Raw genomic sequence first — 21,777 nt, forward strand, 5'->3', positions numbered from 1 at the left:
AGTTGTAAAAATTAGAATAAAAAATGAAGCTAGGTTTATTGGAAGCTTAAGTTACATGTAATGAAATGGTTAGAATTGTGAAGCTCTATACCCCCTCCTCCTGCCCCCACTATAGTGCCAGTCAGTCTGCCAAGGGCAGACTTGCCAGCCCTCACCTCCCATAATTTCAATTCTTGGGGGGGGGAAACATGGCCTGGCAGTGAGCAGCTGCAGCAATCCAGATGGTGGTTCAATAGCCTATAGATGCTCTTACCCTACGAGTAGTAGGTCAGCCAATCTGGAGCGTGCTTGAGAGCGCAATCTGGAACCTAAAAACTGCTTCAGGCTCCGAACTTGCAGCGTGCTCTTGAACAGTTGGTAAAGAGACAGCTCCACTTAAAACCATTTCCAGAGGGAAAGCTGTGTTTAGTCGCTTGCAACAGACACACCAGGGAGTCTTCTTGCGCCTTAAAAAACAACCAATTCATTATGGCATAAGCTTGGGGAGGCAAGAGTCCACTTCAACAGATGCCTGAGGTGTCAGCTTCCAGAGGCTTCTTCCTCAGACTGCTCTTTCCTTGAGCAGCTTATGCCAGGATTCTTTAAAGGCAGGTATCAGAAGAATGGTTCTGTACTTGCAATAATCCTATACTGTATGTCCAACAGTATTTGTACTCTTAGGATGCCCTGTCTATATTATTTTGCCTGCCCATCTGCCACTCCTTGTTCTTGCAAATCTAACGGTCAGAGTCGTCAACAAAGTGTGATTCAAGCTTAGGCCCTCCTGGCAGACCCCTCTCTGGAAAACTCAGCCACATTGCAAATATTCCAAAATCTGATTTCTAAAAGAAAGGTTTTTGCCCACTCTTAACCAGTCACCTTTCCTTCTTCTTAGCTCAGCTACAATGCTTCTTTTGTATTTCCTCCCAGTATGCCACGGGAGCCCATGTCAGGCTGGATTGCATGATAGCATGGCTTCTGGGTGGCAACTGATCAGATGGTTTCTTCCTTCAAAGGGATGCCCCAGAATTCTTCCGGGGAAGCCATGCCAGTTAAAGTGGTGTCAAAGGGTTGATTCACTTGCTACTTGTGTGTAAGGTGTGTGAAAAGTATGGAGTGGGGAACATACATTTAGCCTAACCCCTGATACTGTGTTGTCACGTTTCAAGAACCACTTGTTGCATGGAGTCATCTGTAAACATAGCCTAACACAGGGGTCAGCAACCTTTTTCTGCCGTGGGCCAATCCACCGTCCCTCAGACCATGTGGTGGGCCGGACTATATTTTGAAAAAATAATAATAAATGAATTCCTATGCCCCACAAATAACCCAGAGATGCATTTTAAATAAAAGCACACATTCTACTCATGTAAAAACACGCTGATTCCCGGACCGTCTGTGGGCCAGATTGAGAAGGCGATTGGGCCGCATCTGGCCCCCCAGGCCTTAGGTTGCCTACCCCTGGCCTAACATGTGCACTCCTGCCTGAGTTGTAGGGGCTCTGCGCTGTTGGGACTGCTGCACATCCGACTATCCTCACTTCATGGAAGCACAACCATTGAGCACTTCAGGCTTTCTTTATAAATAGCAGCATGGAGCACTTGCTGGTTGATAGATGTAATTCTGAAGACTGGGTTAAGAGCACAGCCCCAGTCCATAGTCCACACACTTACGTCTGATGCTAGGGGTGAAGAACTTCCAAGGCTTTGCATTTCGCCTTTGACAGAGCTGTAGCTACAGGTGGGGTTGGGGGCTAGCCAGGATTTTTGCCTCGGGTGAAGCCTACAGAGGGGCACCATTGAGGCTCCCAGTGTGTGTGTGTGTATGCAAATGTGTGTGGGGGGTACCAAGGTGACCTAGGTGAAATAACGCCTAGTTTCGCCCCTGCCTTTGAGCTAACCCCACAGGCCACAAACTCATTGCACTTTGGCCTGGCTGGCATGTATCAATGAACTGTGATAATGTCACTTGCTTGCTCAGGAGGAGGTGTGGATACCATTGACCATTAGTATGTGGCTCTTGGAAGATTACCCGGGGGCAAAACGAGGCTTTATTTCACCCGGGTCAAACACCCAGGTTGGCACCTTCCCCATGTGCATTTGGGTACACGCACACACACACAGGCTGGGAGCCTCAATGGCATCCCACAAGGTAATGTGAATTTTGCGCTGGAAAAGTTTCCTCACCCCTTCCCTGCACACAAATAACTCATGAATGAGTCCTAGGGTCCTGGGTCTAATATTATGCTTTTGATTCGGGGCGGGGGGGACGGGACAACAACTTCCAGGCAGGCTTGAGGCCTAGCGGCCTGCTTCTTAGGAATTAAGCAGCTGTTTCCTTTCTCTCTCTCCAGTCATGCCCCTTTCCTCCCCCTCAAAATCTGATGTGTACCCGCTCTTGCCCCCTACCCAGGGTGTTTATTTGCTGAACTGAACTACTACATTCCATCTGGGCTCCCTAAATTGCGACGCCGGCGGCAGGTAGGTTTACTTCTCGGGCCAGCCGACTCTGCGAAGGCGCAGGAGGTTTGGGATCAAGGGAATCCATGCGCCTTAGAGCTGTGGGCCAATGGGAGGTCTCATGCTTTGCACGCAGAAGGTCCTGGGTTCAGTTCCTGGCATTTCCAAGGAGGGCTGGGGAAAAGCGCTGTCTGAAATTCTGGAAATCTGCTGCCACTCAGTGTAGGCAATGTCAGATAGACCAACCGGTTATCTGATTCAGGGAGATAGCTTCCTGTGTTCTTTCCACACAATTTATGGCAAAAAAATTGGAATCTCTGTGGTGGTCTGTCCTCAGTCACACATAGTCCTCTCTACCACCACCACTACCAAAGATAGCCTTGTCTTGTAACACTATCATACTTTCCCCAGCGTTATTATGGATCTGGGAAAATGCTGTTTCTCCTACCTTGGAAACTGTGTTCCTTTAGGGTGGCCATTAACCACTGGCAAAAAAGAGTGACTGTCACTTTGCCATAGCTGCCATTGAAAAGCGAGCTGTGGAAAGTATTGTGCAAAAGCTAAGATGCAGTTGGGACCTACTTTGAGTGATCTAGCAAAATATTATGATGGCATTCCAAAATATACTCTGGAGAGTGTTTCATTTGCATTCAGATCTCCTATTATGAGTGTCCTCAGTACATAATTTTTGAGAGAAGGGGTGAGTGGGCATGGGAGGAAGGGTTGGGTATACTCAGGGCTGCATATAAAATCTATGCCTGTTGGGTAGAGCGAGGCAGTTCTAAGAGACCTAAGTAGGACCTATTTGACCCACCCTACCGCAGGGCCTGTAAGACAGAGTTGTGCCGCCTGGCCTTTGGCTTGGAATCAGCCTGATCCCTTCCCCCTCTTTCCTTTTCCTTCTGTGATGGAACCCCTATTTGGGGACTTCCCTTGCATTTTTCTAGCCCACATAGGACCAGTCAGGCCTTGGTGAAGATTTGACGTTTTGTCCCCCCCCAAACAGTTTTTGATCTGGGCTTCCACTGAAATGAGGCTGCATTTTAAGTTGTATTTTAATCCTGTTTTTAAGTTGTATTTTAATCAATTGTTTTTATACCTGATGTTAGCCTCCCTGAGCCCAGTCTTGGCCAGGGAGGGTGGGGTATAAATAAAATATTATTATTATTATTATTATTATTACCCAGGTTCACCGAAGTCACCGGACTGTCCACAGCGAGACCAAATTCATTGAACTCATTGTAGTTAATGACCACCAGCTGGTAAGTGCTACCAAGAGGTGGGTCCAGGCCTGGGAAAAGAAATTGAGATGGGTATACTGTGTTGTGATGGGAGACCTCTTAGAATGGGTCATAGGGAAGGCAGCCCTAGAACACAGAAAGAAAAATAAGCCATCTCACCATAGGTACACCTGCCAACGCTGCTTCTTTGAGCAGGTGGAGGAACAGTGCTTAAGCAGATCTCCTTTCCAGTCCCACTCTGTAACCTGATTACCCATCTCTTTTTTAAAAGGCATGGTCAGTTTGTCCTTTGTTGAGGTCTTTCTCATCTACAAAGGCGCGGACAATTCATTCCTGCAGGATCAGTGTTGAGCACCGTATAACCCAGTGACTTTGCAAGCTAATGAAAATGAGTCAACAGCTAGAGCAAATCAGAGCTTCACACAAGACCTTAATTCAACAAAAGGTTGCAGCTGGTTTTTCACCTGCGGTGCGAAGCTGGGTTTGCCACTGGTGTTCCAGACGGACATACTAGCAAGTGAGCTTTTTGTCAGCCTGGACAGCTGCCATCACTGTCAGGAGGGCACCGCCCCTCTGCACCAGCCATTTCTGCTTTTTGTTCACTCTCTTTTCCCAGAGAATCCATATTACGTCATCGCCAGTCCATTGCATTCCAGTGTTTTCAATATTGTCCTCCCACCTTTTTCAGGCCTGATTTGTATATTAAATGCAATTACACTGCCAACCTGTCTAGTATGAATTGACAAATTTCCCAGTGCTATTGTGCCTTTAATTAGCGGCTTCCTTGTGACAGCTTCTGTGCCTGCTACTGCATCCAGTTCAGTGCAGCAGTAACAGCACAGATGAATAGCCTCTTGATCAGTCATTTCCTGTTCCTTCTTGGGGAGTGGTAAACTACTGATTGCCTCTCATTTAAATGAAGCAAAAAAAATTCCTTGCAGTAGCACCTTAAAGACCAACTAAGTTAGTTCTTGGTATGAGCTTTCGTGTGCATGCACACTTCTTCAGATACACTGAAACAGAAGTTGCCAGATCCTTCTATATAGTGGGAAGGTGGGGAGGGGTATTACTCAGAGGGGGGTGGGAATGGGTGATTGGCAGATAGCTGTGATGAGTCTGTTGACGACTATTAACGACTGCAGTAGGTCTTACAGGAAAAAGCGTTAGTGGTGGAGGAGGAAAATAGTTCTTTAAAGCATCCTACCCCAGCCAGATCAGGAACTGACTGATTAAGGGCATTAAGATTAAAGGCATTGGTAACACTGTGACTGTGCTGAACAGGAAGAGCAGAGGCTGCGATGTATTGGCTAAAGTATTGGAACTGGGACCTGCTCAGCTATAAATATTTGCATGAAAATGGTCAGGTTCAATCCCTGGTATCTCTAGATGGATCTAGGGGAGACTCCTGTCTGAAACCCTAAATAGCCACTGCAAGTCAATGAACTGAACTAGAAGATCCAAAAGTCTGTGTCGCTATAAGGTGCCGCCTTGTGCTTCAGAGCACATCTGGTGATCAGGACTCATTTCTGATTAAACACCAGGATTTGGCCACTAGGGCAATCATTGCCAAATAATGCAGTGGTTGATTGCAGAAGAGCAATGATTCAGCAGCACTCAAAGGCCTTAGTGTGGAAGTAATCTAGGCCATTGCTTGTGGCTTCTTTTATACATTGAAGGAAACTGATATTCCCACCACCAGAAAGCAAGCGTTGAATAGAAGGAGAAGCCACACATCCACACCTGACCACCCATGGCTGCTCCAGGTTCAGGGACTTCTAGCATGGGTGATGTCCCTTAAACCCTTTTTCTTATTTTCTGTTTCAGTTTGAGCAGCTGCGTCGCTCCGTACTCCTTACCAGCAACTTTGCGAAGTCTGTGGTGAACCTTGCTGATGTGGTGAGTACAAGGGTACATTGCAACTCTGTCCAAAAAGGACCCATAATGTTCACTTCCCACTCTCCAAAAGATGAGAATTGTCAAGGCAGGAGATACTCTGCCCCATGGGAAAGGGTTCTATAGGGTCCTGCCAAGCATAGGAGCTACTCCCCATGCCATGATGACCCAAAAGAAAATGAGGATATGAAGTATCAAGGAGGGAATGTGTTTTGCTTTAGCTTTGATTTGGCATTGGGGTTGTTTGTTTGTATAGCCCGCAAAGGCTTCTTTATGCCTGGGGAGGATGCCACAGGTATATGATGGCTGAGCCCCATTTCCCTTGAAGCAGGACCTCTGATTTTCTATTTCTGGTGCCCAGATCTATAAGGAGCAGTTGAACACAAGGATTGTGTTGGTTGCCATGGAGACATGGGCATCGGGGGACAAGATCCAGGTAGACGAAGATTCCCTGGAGACACTGAGCGAATTCATGAAGTACCGCCAAGATGCTCTTTCTGAGAACAGTGATGCTGTACATCTCTTCTCGTGAGTTTTGAATGGGAACCTGACTACCTTGAAAGAGAGTTGCCAGCTTTTCACTTGTCCTAGCTACTGTAGCTCTGCTTTTGATGCTAGGCTGATGGTAGGCTGAAGGTTATTCATGTGTTCAAAGAACCCACGTGGGCACGAAACCTTGAACATCCCTGTCCCATCCTCCCATAGCAGAAAAGTCCAAAGAGGGAATCTTTAGGTATTAGGATGAATGTGCTTAGAATTCTCTCCAACTCTGATATTCACCCAAATGCACTCATCAAAGAAGGTTGGGGTGGAATTGTTGCGGGTGGTACTGCTTTGCATGTCTCCTCCACAATTTAAACCAACATGTGTTCTTTCAATACATGAATAAGGCTATTCACAAGTAACGGTGCTGATCTTCATGTAATGAAAAAGTTCACTGGCTGATTTCTGGCCATTACACTTTTATACAGGCACAAGTTCAGGTCAGGCTGGTCTGTGGCAGCTTTAAGTGGTAAACCTTCTGGTAGCCTGGCAAATGGACTTCGCTGGTACTCTCCAGTGTTGTAGCCACTTCCACCTGCAAGTCACGCTGCGAGTTATATTTCTTTCTAGAGATTTCCCAGATATCATTATTTGAGCTTTCTTGGCAGGTGAAGCAAAATGATACCTAGCAAGAAGTGAGATGCTAGAGCTCACAAGCTCTGTAATTTAATTAGGATACATTTTGCAAGAGGTTGCCTATGAAACCAAACTAGAGTGGAGCTTTCCCCCCAAGCGTAATAGGCAAAAGAGCAGCTCTTAAATCAGTTAAAATTAGAATACATTGACAGACCATAACGAAACAAAACAGGGACAAACCTTCATTTCAGTCTTTGCAATCTAAAGTATGCCAGTGCAAATGGTATCTCCTTTTTAATGTGCATCTTGATAAAAAGCATGGGCTTATGGGTGCAGAATTTGGATTCTGGGTGCTAAATGTGCTCTGGGGTGGGGACTTTTGATTCAAGGGGAAGAGCAAGGGTGATGGTGGAGGTGTTGACCAGTATGGCTCTCCCCAGTACCTTGACCAGTATGGCTCTCCCCAGCTCTTCCTATATCCAGAGACCACGAGCCGACATATGTGATTGCCTCTTTTCCACTACAGCCCTGAATCCATATCATCATCATCATTTTTAATTTGTATACCGCCTTTCTTTCTTACAATACTCAAGGCGGTTTACAAGCTGAAGAAACAAAAAATGTACACTTTATAACAATCTAATGCAATACAAAAATGTGATAATAAAACATAACTTTAAAATAGGCAACCTCCATCAAAAAAGTAACATTCAACGACCATTAGAATAGAATAAAATAATAATATCAACATATAAAAGTTAAACAGAAATCCACTCAGCAGTTACAATAATATCTAAACTATAATCAATAAAACAACGGCAAGCCACAGTACATAAAACAATACAATACACATTGAGAAGCAGAGGGTAGAGCAAGGCAGGTGGAAAGAGGCCTTGCCTAATGGAGTCTCTCCCCTCACAGTTCTTCCTCCAGGAACAGCTTCCTTATGAGGACTCTTAGGGCTGGAGGGTGGGGCAAGGCAGGTGGAAGGAGGCCTTGCCTGATGGAGTCTCTCCCCTCACAGTTCTTCTCCAGGCAACTGTTCTAGCTTGTAGTATGGGGATGAGGAATCTGTGGCTCCTCCAGATCTGCTTGGATTCTAGCTCCCCTCAGCCTCTGCTAGCATAGCCAATGGTCAGAGACTATGGGAGCTGTAGTCCAACAAGATATGGAGTGCCACAGGGCAGCCAGCTCTGCCGCAGTAAGTGAATAAGAGGGAGGCACAGAAGTACTGGTCAAAGCTACCCTTTCCCTCTCCTGTACAGTGAACCCTCCTCTTCTCTTCTTCCTCCAGCGGACACACTTTCAGAAGCAGCCGCAGCGGTACGGCATACGTCGGAGGGATTTGCTCAGTCACTCGAGGTGGAGGTGTCAACGAGGTGAGCGGGGCAGATACTGGACTTGGAATTTATGGGATATTGAAAGTGGGGAACTAAAGCTGCATGCTCCTCCAACTCTGCAACTCTCAGCTGCCCAAGATATCTCCTAAAACTCCCCTCCAATTCTCTCCTGCTACCTCTGGAACGCCTTGAGCACCTCTATGAGACTACCTCTCTCTCGCTTTCAAAGCTTCTGTTTCTGGGAAGCCTTAGCCACAGAGATGAGGAAGCTGTGGCTCTCTAGATGCTGTTGGGGCACCTAGTCCCAGTCAGCATGACCCGTGGTCAGGGCTGATGGGAGTTAGGAGTCCAGCAGCACCCAGAGGGCCACAGGTTCCCCATCCCCATTCCCCCACTCAGATAAAGACTAGATTTTTGTGCTTGCACTTGTTCACATTTATCTCTTATTTCTTTATTTGTTCTCTCATCTATGTTTAGATTGGGGGATCCTTGAGAAAGGGGTGTGTCTTGTTTGCTTACATTAGTCTGTAAAGCACCATAAACTGTTATGAGACTACATAAATAATTAGCATAGGAAAGATCACAAGCAGGTGCTGACTATGCCCTGTCCTACCATTGGGTAGAGTGAGACAGCCAATTCTGGGTGTAATGAAATGGCAGGAAATTGCTAACTTGTTTAATTTAATTTATTTTTCCTGCCAGGGAAGGAGGAGAGGTGTTTGTGGGATTCTCTGCCTTGAGTACCAGAATAAGCACCTTGGCTGGCCTTGGGTACTGTGTACCTTGGCTTGGTGGAAGTGGGCTGCTCAGCCTCTAGCTCAGTGTTTCTCAACCTGTGGGTCCCCAGATGTTGTTGGACTACAACTCCCATCATTCCTAGCCAGCATGACCAGTGGTCAGGGATGATGGGAGTTGTAGTCCAACAACATCTGGGGACCCACAGGTTGAGAACCGCTGTTATTAGGCTGGCTCTGGTGCTGATCTTCCCAGAGTTGAATGCCCAAGGGAGGCCAGTGACCTGGGCCACTTGAGCTTTAAACTGGCCACAATAGGGGCAGAGATAAACCTACTCAAAGCAGCACTCCACAAGATAAGCCTTGGCTTCCTAACATGATGTCTTCTTCTTCAATTCCCAAAGTATGGCAACGTGGGAGCAATGGCTGTAACGTTAGCACAGACCCTGGGGCAAAACATTGGAATGATGTGGAACAAGCACCGTACCTCTGCAGGTAAGTAGCTGGGTGTCAGACTGAATGGAGAGATAGCCTGACCTGACCGTAAGCAGGAGCCCACAGGGCACAGTAGACCTCTAAGCATATTTAGACAGAAGTTACCATATTTTTCGCTCTATAGGACGCACCCGACCATAGGACGCACCTTGTTTTAGAGGGGGAGAACAAGAAAAAAAATTCTCCCCCTCTCTGCTCAGCGCCCCTTCAGCGAAGCGGCAGGAGAAACGGAGCCCCTTCCATTTCTCCTGCCGCTTCGCTGAAGGGGCGCTGCGCAGCTCTCCCTCTCTGCTGAAGCCAGGAGAGTCTTGCTCTTCCGGCTTCAGCAAAAGGAACCCGAAGCCTCCGGAGCGCAGCGGGAACTTGCGCTGTGCTCCGAAGGCTTTAGGCGGCTATCCCTGAAGCCTGGAGAGCGAGAGGGGTCAGTGCACTTATGCTAACCAGATCTGGAGCTCCACAGGCTTTTTATTCCAACTAACCATCTAATGCCCCATCCCCTTCTTGAAGAGTGGAGAGCTTCAAGGGTAGCCCTCTGGTCTGAAGCATAGCACTCCATGGAATCTGAGTCTGTTCTCCCCTGGTGCTGAAAGCACCCTGTGCTTGGTACCAAGGAATTCAAGGCCCCAAGGAATCTGACTCAGGGATTGCTGTTTCTGGGGGTCCCAGTTTTGACGACTGTGACTCGTGGGCCTCATGACTGACAGGCTTCAGCTTAGTATCAGGGCCCAGGTGTGGGTTCAGCACCTCAACAGCTTGCATCACTGGTCGTCCTGATGCAGCTGGTTCATCTTGCTCTTCTGCGTCAGAGTTTGGCTGCTGATCAGGGTTCAGATCATGACAGTAGGGAGTGATGACAGCCTCTGATGCATCTCTGAGAAGAATGAGATTGCAAATATGTACACGCTCTGATTTCTGAACTGGAGACATACTTTTAAGGCAAGTCTGATCTCCTTAGTCTGATCTGGTGAGCTGCTCAAGAGCTGAGCTTGCTAGATCAAATGAAACTGCACCATTCTGCCACTTGTCTGAGGTGTTACGCAAACAAATCAGTTTGCACTATATGAAATAGCTCCGCTAAATATAAATTTGGCCAATGGTTAGCTCCTGGAGCAAAGGATCGGTCATCGAGCCTTGTTGGAGATTCTTAGTGCAGGTTATACAGACAGAATTGCTGTTAATGGGATGTATTTTCCTAAGACGAAGGATATGATAAGTGGCACCTGCGGATGACAGTCCTAGGATTCTTTGATTAGAACAGGGGTCATCAACCTAAGGCCCATGGGCCGAAAGCGGCCCGTGGAGGTCGTTTTGCCGGCCCACGAGCCGCCCCCAAACCAGGCTGACCGCTTGTGCACTGCACTAAACTGGCGCAGCGCGGCGTGGGGACTTGCTTCCATGGTGCCAGAAATCGCGTCTGCGCAGATGCCAACGCTGAAAATGGCATCTGCACAGACACAGACGCTGAAAATCACGGACACCCTTGCTCTGGCCCATGGAGGGATCTCCGCAGGACCGATCCAGCCCAGGCGAGATAAACCTTGCTGACCCCTGGATTAGAAAGTTCCATTTGAACGAATAGCTAGGGACTTTGGAGACACAAAGTGTAGGCAGAGAAAAGAGGGGGTCACAGAATATACCCCTCCCAGTTCCTTAACGAGGCATCTCCTTCTTTTCTTATCACCCCATTTCTCTGCAGGCGACTGTCGCTGTCCCGACTCATGGCTGGGCTGTATTATGGAGGACACTGGGTGAGTGTGGGGAAGAGATGAGGCTCACCAAAGGGCGAAACTGTTGGAGGCGTGCTTCACTTTGCAGTCAGGAACAGCATCCTCATTAATGTATGCCCATGGCTCTCTTCTCTAACCCACAGATTCTACCTGCCACGGAAGTTCTCACGCTGCAGCATTGATGAGTACAATAAATTCCTGGCTGATGGTGGGGGGAGCTGTCTCTTTAACAAGCCACTGAAGGTAAACCCAAAGCACTCATCTGCTCACCTATAGCCTACAGCCAAAGAATCTTCCGAGAGAGTGCAACTCCATTCAGAACCGGCTGCCTTGCCACTTCCCGGACTCGATAACTTGGAACACATAAAACCTCCTATCTTGTCTGGATTCAGCTTCATTTTCTTTGGCCTCAGTCCAGCCCATTAATGCCTCCAGGCACCGGTCCAGCACCTGAACGGCCTCTTCCGATTCAGATGGCATGGAAAGATAGAGCATATTGATGACACCTCGTTCCAAAACTCCTGATGATATTTCTCAGCGGGTTTGTGAATATGTTAAAAAGTGCCGGGGACAGGAGGCAGCACTGTGGAATTCCTCAGGTTCTGGAATCAGTAGAAAGCAGTATCCCTGGGCTCACACTTCCATGGCATTGGTTTGGTCCAGAAGGTGCTGTGGCCATCAAAAGCCACAGAGAAGTCAAGGGGAATGGACCTGGTTATCAACCAGAGCGACCAAGGCAGTGTCCTTACAACTGACTTGAGATCAGAGTGAAATAGGTCCAGACACTCGGCTTCCTCCAAGCATTGTCCAGCCACAATGTTAGGATCTTTTGGTGTTGCAAGTGTATGATTTAGGGTGACCCCAAAATTATTTGGGGATACATAGCTCAAGTTCTGTCTTGAATTATATGTACGTTGGCAAAGTTTGGTGTGGAGGCAGCAGAGATGAGATAGACTTGCATTGAAATGAAGCATTTGAGTCAGATATGGTGCTAGTGCACCTTAAAGACCACAGATTTCTAGTGAAGTGGTGGCCCAGAGCTGCTTATGGGGTGCGCACTTCCACTGTCTTACTCATTTATGCTTATACTGGCAAGTACTCTTGTGGGCCTCACACTCTTTTGACTGTGTCTTGTGCAAAACTGCTACAACCAACTTGAAACACATTGGGCTACGGCAGGGGTAGCCAACTTCCAAGAGACTGTGATCTACTCACAGAATTAAAAACTGGCAGTAATCTAACCCCGTTTTTTAGGGGTTCAAGTCAAAGTTGTTCAGCTTTTTTTAGGGAGGGGAAAGCCCCATTTTTAGGGGGTTCAGGAGGCATAAGTTGTTTAGCTTTGGGAGGGGGGGCACAATGTTTTTACATTAGGGGTCAAAGAGAAACAGCAACTCACCGAAGGATTGCTGGGGGGGAAACAGCCTCAGTTTGTAAACTCCGTCTTCCATTCTCCAACAATGGAGGGCGGGGAGAGGGGTTGGGGTTGGAAGGAGGCCAGCAATCGACCGTGATCGACCAAAACCTCGCAGGGATCAACCAGTAGATCGCGATCGACCTGTTGGACATCCCTGGGCTAGGGCATCTCTTCAGTAACATTATTTGGGGGAGGGGGACTAAAGTGGCACAAGTGGGAAGGAGAGACAGCCATGTGCTGGGGGCTAGTTACTCTCTCGCTCTCTCTCACACACACACATTTATCTGATGGTCAGAAGGGCATAAATTGGTCCTTTTTTATTTCTTCTCCTTGCTCCCTTCAAAAATCAGTAGAAAGAAACCTGTTAATTCTTTTATAACGTTCAAACCCGGCAGCATCACCATAGACATAACTTCTTATGTTCATGAAATATTTGAAGATTGAATCCTGGCCATCTGCTGATGATACTTTTGGAAGGGCTTTCCTGGGCCGTGTTAAATTTTTAATTTGTAAACTAGATTGCTCCGTCATTGCAAGCAGCACAGTGTCAATGCAAGAAATCAGTGGTCAGCTAGGCTGCCGCTTGGTGCAACAGTGGAGAAATTTAGTTTATGGAAGGATAACTTAACAAAAAAAATGCCGCTTCCATCTCTACTCTAAAAGCAAGCCTCCTCCATTCCCTCAAAATGGGGGGGCGGGGTCAGTTTTGGCCTAGTGCAAAAAGGAAGTGGGGCGTAGGATATCAAGGTATACATGCAAAATGAGAAGATGGCTTGGAGGCCGCTAAAGATTTAATCTCTTTTCTGCCCCCCCCCCCCCGTTGTTACAGCTCCTTGATCCCCCTGAATGTGGTAATGGATTTGTAGAGGCAGGAGAAGAATGTGACTGTGGGTCTCTGGCGGTGAGTGTCAAGTGGGGCTGAAACTGCCATGTGGGTGGAGGTGGGGTGACGGGGGAATGGCATTGCTGGACTTGGGCCTCTTATTCAGTCCTGCCTTCTGCATGCTTATGAGCTCCTCATATTATTTCAGAAGGCTGGGGTATTTCAGGAACTTGGTGCAAGATGCAAGCCTTGGCATGGGCAGCTGACTGGGGCTCCAAAATATCTGGAGAGCACAGACTTGTGGAAGGTTATCTGCCATAGAGGGGGGACAGTAGATAGTGAGTGGAGACAGAAAGTAGTGGTAAGGTAAAGGTAAAGGGAATCCTGACCATTAGGTCCAGTCACGGACGACTCTGGGATTGTGGTGCTCATCTCGCCTTACTGGCTGAGGGAGCCGGCGTACAGCTTCCGGGTCATGTGGCCAGCATGACTAAGCCACTTCTGGCGAACCAGAGCAGCGCACGGAAACGTCGTTCACCTTCCCGCCAGAGTGATACCTATTTATCTACTTGCACTTTGACGTGCTTTCGAACCGCTAGGCTGGCAGGAGCAGGGACCGAGCAACGGGAGCTCACCCCGTCACAGGGATTCGAACCGCCAACCTTCTGATCGGCAAGTCCTAGGCTCTGTGGTTTAACCCACAGCGCCACCCGTGTCCCTCCTGCATCACTAAAGCACTGAGGTGGAGACTGGGACACACGGCAAAAGTTCTCTCAGCGAAAGCCTTGGAGGATCCTGGCAGTCTCCAGTCTCAACACAAAGGGTCCAGTTCAGAATTCAAGGCACCCATTGTTAGACAGGGTTTGTTCCAGCTCTGACCCAAAATTAACACCTGGCTATTCTCTCTCTCTCTCTCTCTCTCTCTCTCTCTCTCTCTCTCTCTCCCTCCCCCCCCCCCCCCCGTTCTCTCTGCTTTGCCCCCTTTGAAGGAGTGCTCCAAAGGTGGGGGGAACTGCTGCAAGAAATGCACATTGACGCACGATGCTATGTGCAGTGATGGCTTGTGCTGCCGAGGGTGCAAGGTAAGTGGGTGAGATTGGCAGCAGTGGTGAGGCGGGGGGGGGGGGAGGTGTTCCCACGGGCATAAGCTCCACTCAGAGTCTGCTTGGCACTAGTTTCAAGCAAGGCACCTTTTTAAGGAACTCTGCAGCAGATGAAAAATCAGCTGTGCCTGTGGGCGTGCTGCAAACTAGGCCAAAGCACAGTGGGCACTGCCCATGTGAGGCATGAATTTTATTGCACAATTGTCTGTGGTTTTCTACAAAATAAATCCAAGCAGATAAGGCATCATACATCACACGCATATCATACATTCACACCCATCATGCATGTGTACGTATGTGTATGTGACACAGTCCCCTTCCAGGTCATTAGTCTACTCCACAACTGCTTAGTTCGGCTGTCTTATAGAAGCTTCTAGACTATTCACAGGGACTGAACCCCAACATGTTGTGTTGTGTTGAAAAAGTCCAGCTCTAGGTATTACTGTGGGTCCTAGGCTTGAGGTGAGCCTTTCTGCAACCACTTGACTCTTTGGGTGCTTCCAGACCGTCACTATTCTTGGCTAGAATTCAGTCACTCCCTGGCAGATTCAGGCAGAGGTGTAGCCTGGGGGGCTGGTTGCCCTGGGCGCATTTTCTGAAGGATGCTTGACTAGGCGCCCCTACAACAGCCTCTCATCGGAGCCTGACTCTGGAGTTGCGGAGGCAGCTTCCTTCTGTGCAGCTCCACTTCCGGCTCAGGGGAAAAACAATGCTGTCCAAGGTTGTAAAGACTGCGGAGAGAATAATTGGGTGCACTCTTCCCACCTTGGATCAAATCTATGCTTCCAATGTCACCTAACCTCCCTGCAATCAAAGCAGAATGAATTTTCAGTAAATAGCCGGTGTTGTTTTATGCAAACAAACCTGGATGAACATTCGGTAAACAGATGTACAAGCAACTGCAGGAAGTTGCCATTGCTGCTCTCATTATTCTTTTCTATCAAAAGAAGTGAGATCACGAATGCAGCAAGCCATGCTGCTCCAGGGAGAGTGCAGACAATATTTCTCTTTCTGCATTGAGAATGGTTGGGAAAGGAGTGTTTGAGTAGACTGCGGAGCCTAGCTTCCCCTCACCTCCAAGGCCAGTGTTATGTACTGAAGTTCTCACCCTGGGCCAGCAGGGGGATACTGTAGATAGTTATGCAAATGAAGGATCGAAAGTGATGTTCAGTGATTGGATAGTTTGTATGCAAATGAAGGATCGAAAGTGACGTTCAGTGATTGGATAGTTTTAGAAAGTTGTTACAGTACCAAGGTACTGGAGCTCTATATAAGCAGGCTGACTGAGCCCTTCAGTTCAGTTCTGTTCTGGCTTCTGAATAAACAAGAGCTGTTTGAAGAATCGCTGTGCCGTCTGATATGTTCACCCGCAACTTAACAGCCAGCACACTGAGCAAGAAATGTGGGAAGATGTTTCTGCCTGTTCCCTTTCCTTACCAGCCAGTATTAAATAACTCTTTTGCTTCTTTCGCATCTCGCACCCTGCAGTATGAGCCACGGGGTGTAACCTGCCGAGATCCCGTGAATGAGTGTGACATCCCTGAAACCTGCACAGGTGACTCCAGTCAGGTGAGATGGGCAAGTTACCAGGCAAAGATCTGATCAGGGGAATCAGGAAGATGCACTTCAGGGTTCCAGTCAAACCACCTCCCTTTTGAACCCCAGGAGATGCCTCCTGCACCTCCAAGTTCTGATTCTCCAGGGCTTTAATTTCTAAAATGAGATGAACATGGGCCAAATTCTGGCAGGAAGCTCTCAAGCTAATCTGGATGCCCTATCCTCCAATCCTAGCTATGTGGAGAACTGGTTAATTTAGTGACTCTTGAGCTGTGAAGAATCTTGTCTTGTTCTATATTGAATATTTATGTTTCCCTTTCCCCTCTCTCATTATTTTTTTCTTTGCTCCATAGTGCCCACCCAATTTGCACAAGCAGGATGGCTATTTTTGTGACAATGAACAGGTAAGGTTGGTATCTCAGCTTCGCACTTGGGTGTGATATCCCTGGCATTACTGCCAGTGAGGGGCATAGCTGCACCCATAGTCAGTTGCATCCATGTGCCTTTGCCATGTGCAGGGTGGACAAACCCTGGTCAGTTCCAGCACCAGGGAAGGAAAGCAAGGGAATGAATGTATGGTTAAAGCTGTTGCACCCACTGCCAGAGAAGTGTGCCTGTGCCTTTTAAGGGTTGCATAGCAGGTGGAAATTCTGCTAGGCACAATTTCTCCTAGCAGTGCACCACTGTGATAGGGGAAAGCCAGCTTTGGTGAAATATTCACTTATAGGCAATTCAGAAAGGTACAAAAGTCATCTCAGTGTAGAGACTGACACAGCCCACAGAAGGAGCTCACTGCTAGCTTCTGTTAGAAATAATAATGTCCCATAGAATGGAGAGGGAAACCGTATCTTTGTAGAGTGGCCATATATTGTACGGCTTGAGAGTAGGGAGGAAATCAAGAGTGTGATGAGTCAAGTCCCCTGAGCATGATGCAGCTTGCATCTGATTGTTATATTATCAGACGAAACTGATCAGCAGGACAGACCTTTATTTGTGCCTACTCCCTTCTGCTCTGAAAGCAGCAAGCTTTTCATGCTGGTCAGGCTCCCAGTGTGTTAAGATTTCCTGGGAATGCAGCTTCTTGTCTCCCTACCCATTAATTTATGCTAAAGGAAGTTTCATTGGCTCCAAATATGGAGAAAGGGAAATTGCTTGGGGAAATTCTAGTTTATTTGTAGTGACCCCAAATTATCCAGACCTCTGCTCTGTAGAATAGCTACTCTAACGGTTCATGCAACCTTAGTACTGCAGAGACCTGAGGAGCTGAATCTGCACTCCCAGGCCCCATACATTAGAGCCTTCTATTTGTCCACGGAGGCATATGATCAAGTGAGGATCTTGTGAACCTCTAACAACTCTGACTTTCTCCTGCGCAGGGCCGGTGCTACGGAGGGCGTTGTAAAACCAGGGACCGCCAGTGCAGTGCATTGTGGGATCGTGGTAAGTAGTGCTCTTAGTCACTCGGATGGGTGGGGGATGGTGTAGCGAAGCCTGGTTTCACGTTGCCACTACGTCCCCATAACATCAGTGGGTGATGTGTGGCTGTGGAGGATGTGCAGGTACAACTGCTTTGCTCCTGTTTTCCCAACGATGTGCGTTGCTGCTGCTTACCAAGATGGGGAAGCACAGGGCACTGGGAGCTTTGGTGTGGTGTGGGTGCAGCAGTAGGACCAATCCCTTCCCCATCTCTGTAAGTGACAGCAATACGCAGCTTTGGGAAGACAGAACAGCCACCCTACCTGCATAACCCCACCAGGTGCTCTTCCTGAAGGCTCTTCCTGTGGCTTTAAAAGGAGCAGGGCAAGGAGGATGTACGCAGCTGTATCACCTCTCATTTTGATACCCACTCTGTTGCCCCACTGCTCTCTTTTGCTGGCAGTGGGGTACAACTAGGGTGAGAGGCATATTGTTTGAGTTCTGGCCAGGAGGTTATAGACCTAGCAACCTTAGCTGGAGGTGGTTAATGGCTTGAGTCAATGAGGGACAACATAAGATGATCCTGCGGCCATGCCAAGGGCTGAAAGGCTGATGAGGGTTCAGCACCAGCAAAATCACTGATGAACAGATAGCAGCATCTTCAGCCTTCCCTGTCATTGCCCCCCCAAGAGATGCTAACATGCAAAATTTAATTGCAAGACAGAGTGAGAGGGAGTCTTCAAACTCGTCCATCTATAGGCTAGTTTCTCAGTGATACCCAGCCAATCCCTTTCTCTGTCTGTGCCTGGCTGGCTCCGATTCCATCTTGTATCCTGATTTTTCCAGTGCCAAGTCAAGAGCAGAGGGCAAGGGCTTTGCAGCATTTCACAACATTAGTCTAATGAAATAGTCAGGGCTACACCACAGCTAAAGACCAGACATGCTGTTCTTGTTTGGCACGATGTAAGAGGGGCTTAATTTGTAGTTAACAGTCTGGGTTGCTTAAGTTGGATGCTCTCTGAAACTGGCACTGACTTTCAAAAAAAGCTTTGTACCAAAATGTCCTTAGAAGGCCTCCAATGGACTTGCAAGCTTGGTATACCGTAGTCCAGCTCCTTGTCCGATCACAGACCTATCCACCAGCAGCCTCACTTAGGTTAACACTTGCAATCCAGATCACAGTTCACAACATGCAGAGGCGCCTGAGGAACAAATGCCCCTGAATGACTCAAGCTGCTGATTTAGACCAGTAAGTGCTATATCCTAAGAGGTGTCCAAAATCATTGATGAGAACTTTCAAGGTAGGGATAGATCATTCTGGGTTTCTAACAAAGAGGAACGTTGAAACAAAATAAAAAAAATTCCTCCCAGTAGCACCTTAGAGACCAACTAAGTTTGTTATTGGTATGAGCTTTCGTATACATGCACACTTATTCAGATACCACACGAAAGCTCATACCAATAACAAACTTAGTTGGTCTCTAAGGTGCTACTGGAAGGAATTTTTTTATTTTGTTTTGACTACGGCAGACCAACACAGCTACCTACCTGTAACTAGAAAGAGGAACGTGTCATCCACAAATAAGGCGAGTAATTCCCTGGGATTCCATGCAGTCCAAACCCTGCTTTTCCAAATTGTGAAAGTGGAGAAGGGCAGAGAGAAGAAAGCAGCATCTCGACCTCAGTCACCACAATAGTGGCAGCAAAATATACTGTCACAATCCAGTTAAACTGTGGACTATTCAGTTATGAAGGTTTGCCTCTCCGAGTGTAAAACTAAAACCCCAGATACCCAGCCTGCTTTGCATTTGTCCTGCTGTTGTTAGATTGGGATCTTATGATACTAGCAACATTTTTGGACGGGTAATATAAACCCCAAGGCCTCACCAGCTTTGAGTCTGGTAAAAAGTTGTGTTCCCTGGAGATCTTCCCAGTGTCTCAGTAATAAATGAGTACAGTACTGTACTGCAAACTGCCAGTCATCTGAAGGCACCAGCACCACCTTCAGACCAATGGTAGAATTACACCCTTCCTTTCAAAATCTTTTTGGAGCAAAACCCCCCAGGGTTTTTGGCTTTCGCTAGAAGTCCTGATGAGCAGCTGTTCAGAAGAGTAGCTCTGTAGAGAATGTAATGCTGGGTCAGGGAAGTATGGAGTCTATGTGTGTTATGTTCTCTGGTATGTCATACCTCTCTCTTCTTTTCCTCCCTGGGACTCAAGCTTCAGCTGAAAGGTTTTGCTATGAGAAGCTGAATGTTGAAGGCACTGAGCGAGGGAACTGCGGGCGAGAGGGGAACCGCTGGGTGCCCTGCATCAAGCAGTGAGTAATCTCAGATTTCGCCCTTTCCCAGAATGCACTGTGTCCCCTTCCTACAATGCACAGCACCAGACCACCACACTACCGCAGCCGACAAGCTGGTGCAAAATCCCTTCTTTTCGTAGCTTATCTGGTTCTTTCTCCTCCCCCTGCGCTCAGAGACGTGTTGTGTGGATACCTCCTCTGCGCCAACGTGACAGGTTCTCCACGTATGGGCGAACTTCTTGGTGAGATCACCACCATGACTTTCTATCACCAGAAGCGTTACGTTGACTGCAGGTTAGTGGAGCCTCACAATCTAGATCCATCCACAGTGGGGGGAGGGTTAAGCACTTCCTCCCGGGGTGTTCTTTTCTCAGCAAATTAGCAAAGTCTGGCTGGCAGAGTCCTGCAGGCACACCGCCACAACTTCCATGTAGATTGCAGGAGTCCCTCACAGTACATCATGAGATGCAGCAACAGGAATTGTCAAAAGAAGTCGCTGGTAGGCCCCTCTCCCTCCCCCATTATCTCCACCAGCATTGTAATTACAGAGCCTTGTCTCTTTCATGTGTGGGAGCAATGAAATATTCCACCCACACAATGGAACTATTATTTTCCTCTCCTAGGGGCGGCCACGTGCAGCTTGTGGATGGCACGGATGTGAGCTACGTGGAAGACGGGACGCCCTGTGGACCCAGCATGCTGTGTCTTGACCACAAATGCCTTCCTGTATCCGCCTTTAACTTTAGCACCTGTCCAGGCAGCTGGGGTGGCCAGATCTGCTTTGACCATGGGGTACAACTTGCAAACAGTTCACAAGTGCCTTGCTTTTGACATATGCTTAGCAGTACGGTCTGCACAGATGCAAATATTGAGCCATCTGCTCCGGTTTCCTTGGCTTTATTTCCTCCAGGGGCCAAGTCTTGGGGACAATGGTTTTGAAACTGGAGGGTTGAGAGGGAGCCTCCTTTAGTCTTTTATGAAGTTGGAAAGTATGGATCAAAATGGATGTCATCATGACCCAGTCCATACGTTTAATAATTACGTTCTATGAGCATAATATGGTGTATTACGTGATGGCAAAATCGAAAGTGATGGATGCATTTAATTTCTTTGAGAATAATCTCATTCAGAAATGGTCTCTCCCCGCCATGGGGGAAAAGGCTAGAAAACAATGCTTTGGCTTCTTTTTTAATGTGGTTGGGGGATTTAAATTTGTTTTTCCCATTTCATCTTGTAACTGTGTCCACGCCACCATAGGGGAAAGCAACTTACTTCTTCCAAAAGCAGCCCAAGTGGACATTTTTAGGATACTAACCAAATATCAGAGGAACATTTTCAAGGACCAAAGCATGCAGCTTCTTTGTTGGTTATAGGTCTGCAGCAATGAGGGCCAATGCATCTGCTATCCTGATTGGACAGGAAAGGACTGCAGTGTCTATGACCCCATCCCAGATCCAAAGCCCACAGGGGAGACAGAAAAGTACAAGGGTAAGTTTGCATGTCAAGATTCTCTTAAAGGTGACCAGAACCTTATTTCATGCACTTCCAAATCAAAACTGCAAACGTGGTGGTCCTTATACCAACATGAGGTCGTAGCAGAGACCCTCCTCTGTGTTCCCTCTGAAGATCCCAAAGCCCTTTCTCCAATCTGCTGTTGGCTTCCACATGCCTTGTTTTATTTATCACATTCTAAATTAAGGGAGGAATACAAAAACATCAAACCTTTGGGAGAAATCTGAGTACATATTGAAATTGAAATACTTTATTGTCACTTGTACAACTTGTTAATAGTGAAATTACACGAGCACCCCCCACTCGGCTCTCTTAGTTTTAATTCCCCTCATTTACTGACGCACACCCACCAAACCCGAAAGTCAGTTGCCCTGTTGTTATCTTTTCATTCAGCAGCCTAACAGCCCACGGATAGAAGCTGTTCTTTACCCTGTTGATGCGACTAATCATGCTATATCTTCTGCCTGAGGGCAGGAGATCAAGAAAGTGCTGGCCAGGGTGTGAATCATCCCTGAGAATTTTCCTCACTCTCCTGAGGCAATGTTCTTCCGCTATTTCATCCAGCGGATTCACGGGACAGCCCATAATATCTTGTGCTGTATTCACCACCCTCTGTAGGCACTTCCTATCAGATGATGTCAAACTAGCATAACACACCGTGAT

At 47.6% G+C, this 21,777-nt stretch overlaps 1 protein-coding gene across 5 annotated transcripts in view; it reads left to right on the plus strand.

The window, feature by feature from the left end:
- Positions 1–21,777, plus strand: part of ADAM11 (ADAM metallopeptidase domain 11) — a 70,088-nt gene that overhangs the window by 32,705 nt on the left and 15,606 nt on the right. For all 5 annotated transcript variants that reach the window (XM_028703815.2, XM_028703814.2, XM_028703816.2 and 2 more), the window contains 17 exons: positions 2,392–2,459; positions 3,626–3,700; positions 5,504–5,575; positions 5,934–6,100; positions 7,986–8,070; positions 9,170–9,260; positions 10,957–11,008; positions 11,131–11,230; positions 13,231–13,302; positions 14,214–14,306; positions 15,816–15,896; positions 16,238–16,288; positions 17,261–17,324; positions 19,521–19,620; positions 19,777–19,896; positions 20,226–20,394; positions 20,976–21,090. In XM_028703815.2, coding sequence (XP_028559648.2) covers positions 2,392–2,459; positions 3,626–3,700; positions 5,504–5,575; positions 5,934–6,100; positions 7,986–8,070; positions 9,170–9,260; positions 10,957–11,008; positions 11,131–11,230; positions 13,231–13,302; positions 14,214–14,306; positions 15,816–15,896; positions 16,238–16,288; positions 17,261–17,324; positions 19,521–19,620; positions 19,777–19,896; positions 20,226–20,394; positions 20,976–21,090 — 1,575 coding nt within the window. The remainder of the gene's footprint in view (positions 1–2,391; positions 2,460–3,625; positions 3,701–5,503; positions 5,576–5,933; positions 6,101–7,985; positions 8,071–9,169; positions 9,261–10,956; positions 11,009–11,130; positions 11,231–13,230; positions 13,303–14,213; positions 14,307–15,815; positions 15,897–16,237; positions 16,289–17,260; positions 17,325–19,520; positions 19,621–19,776; positions 19,897–20,225; positions 20,395–20,975; positions 21,091–21,777) is intronic.

Source organism: Podarcis muralis, chromosome 13 (assembly GCF_964188315.1).
Source record: "Podarcis muralis chromosome 13, rPodMur119.hap1.1, whole genome shotgun sequence".
NCBI lineage: Eukaryota > Metazoa > Chordata > Lepidosauria > Squamata > Lacertidae > Podarcis > Podarcis muralis.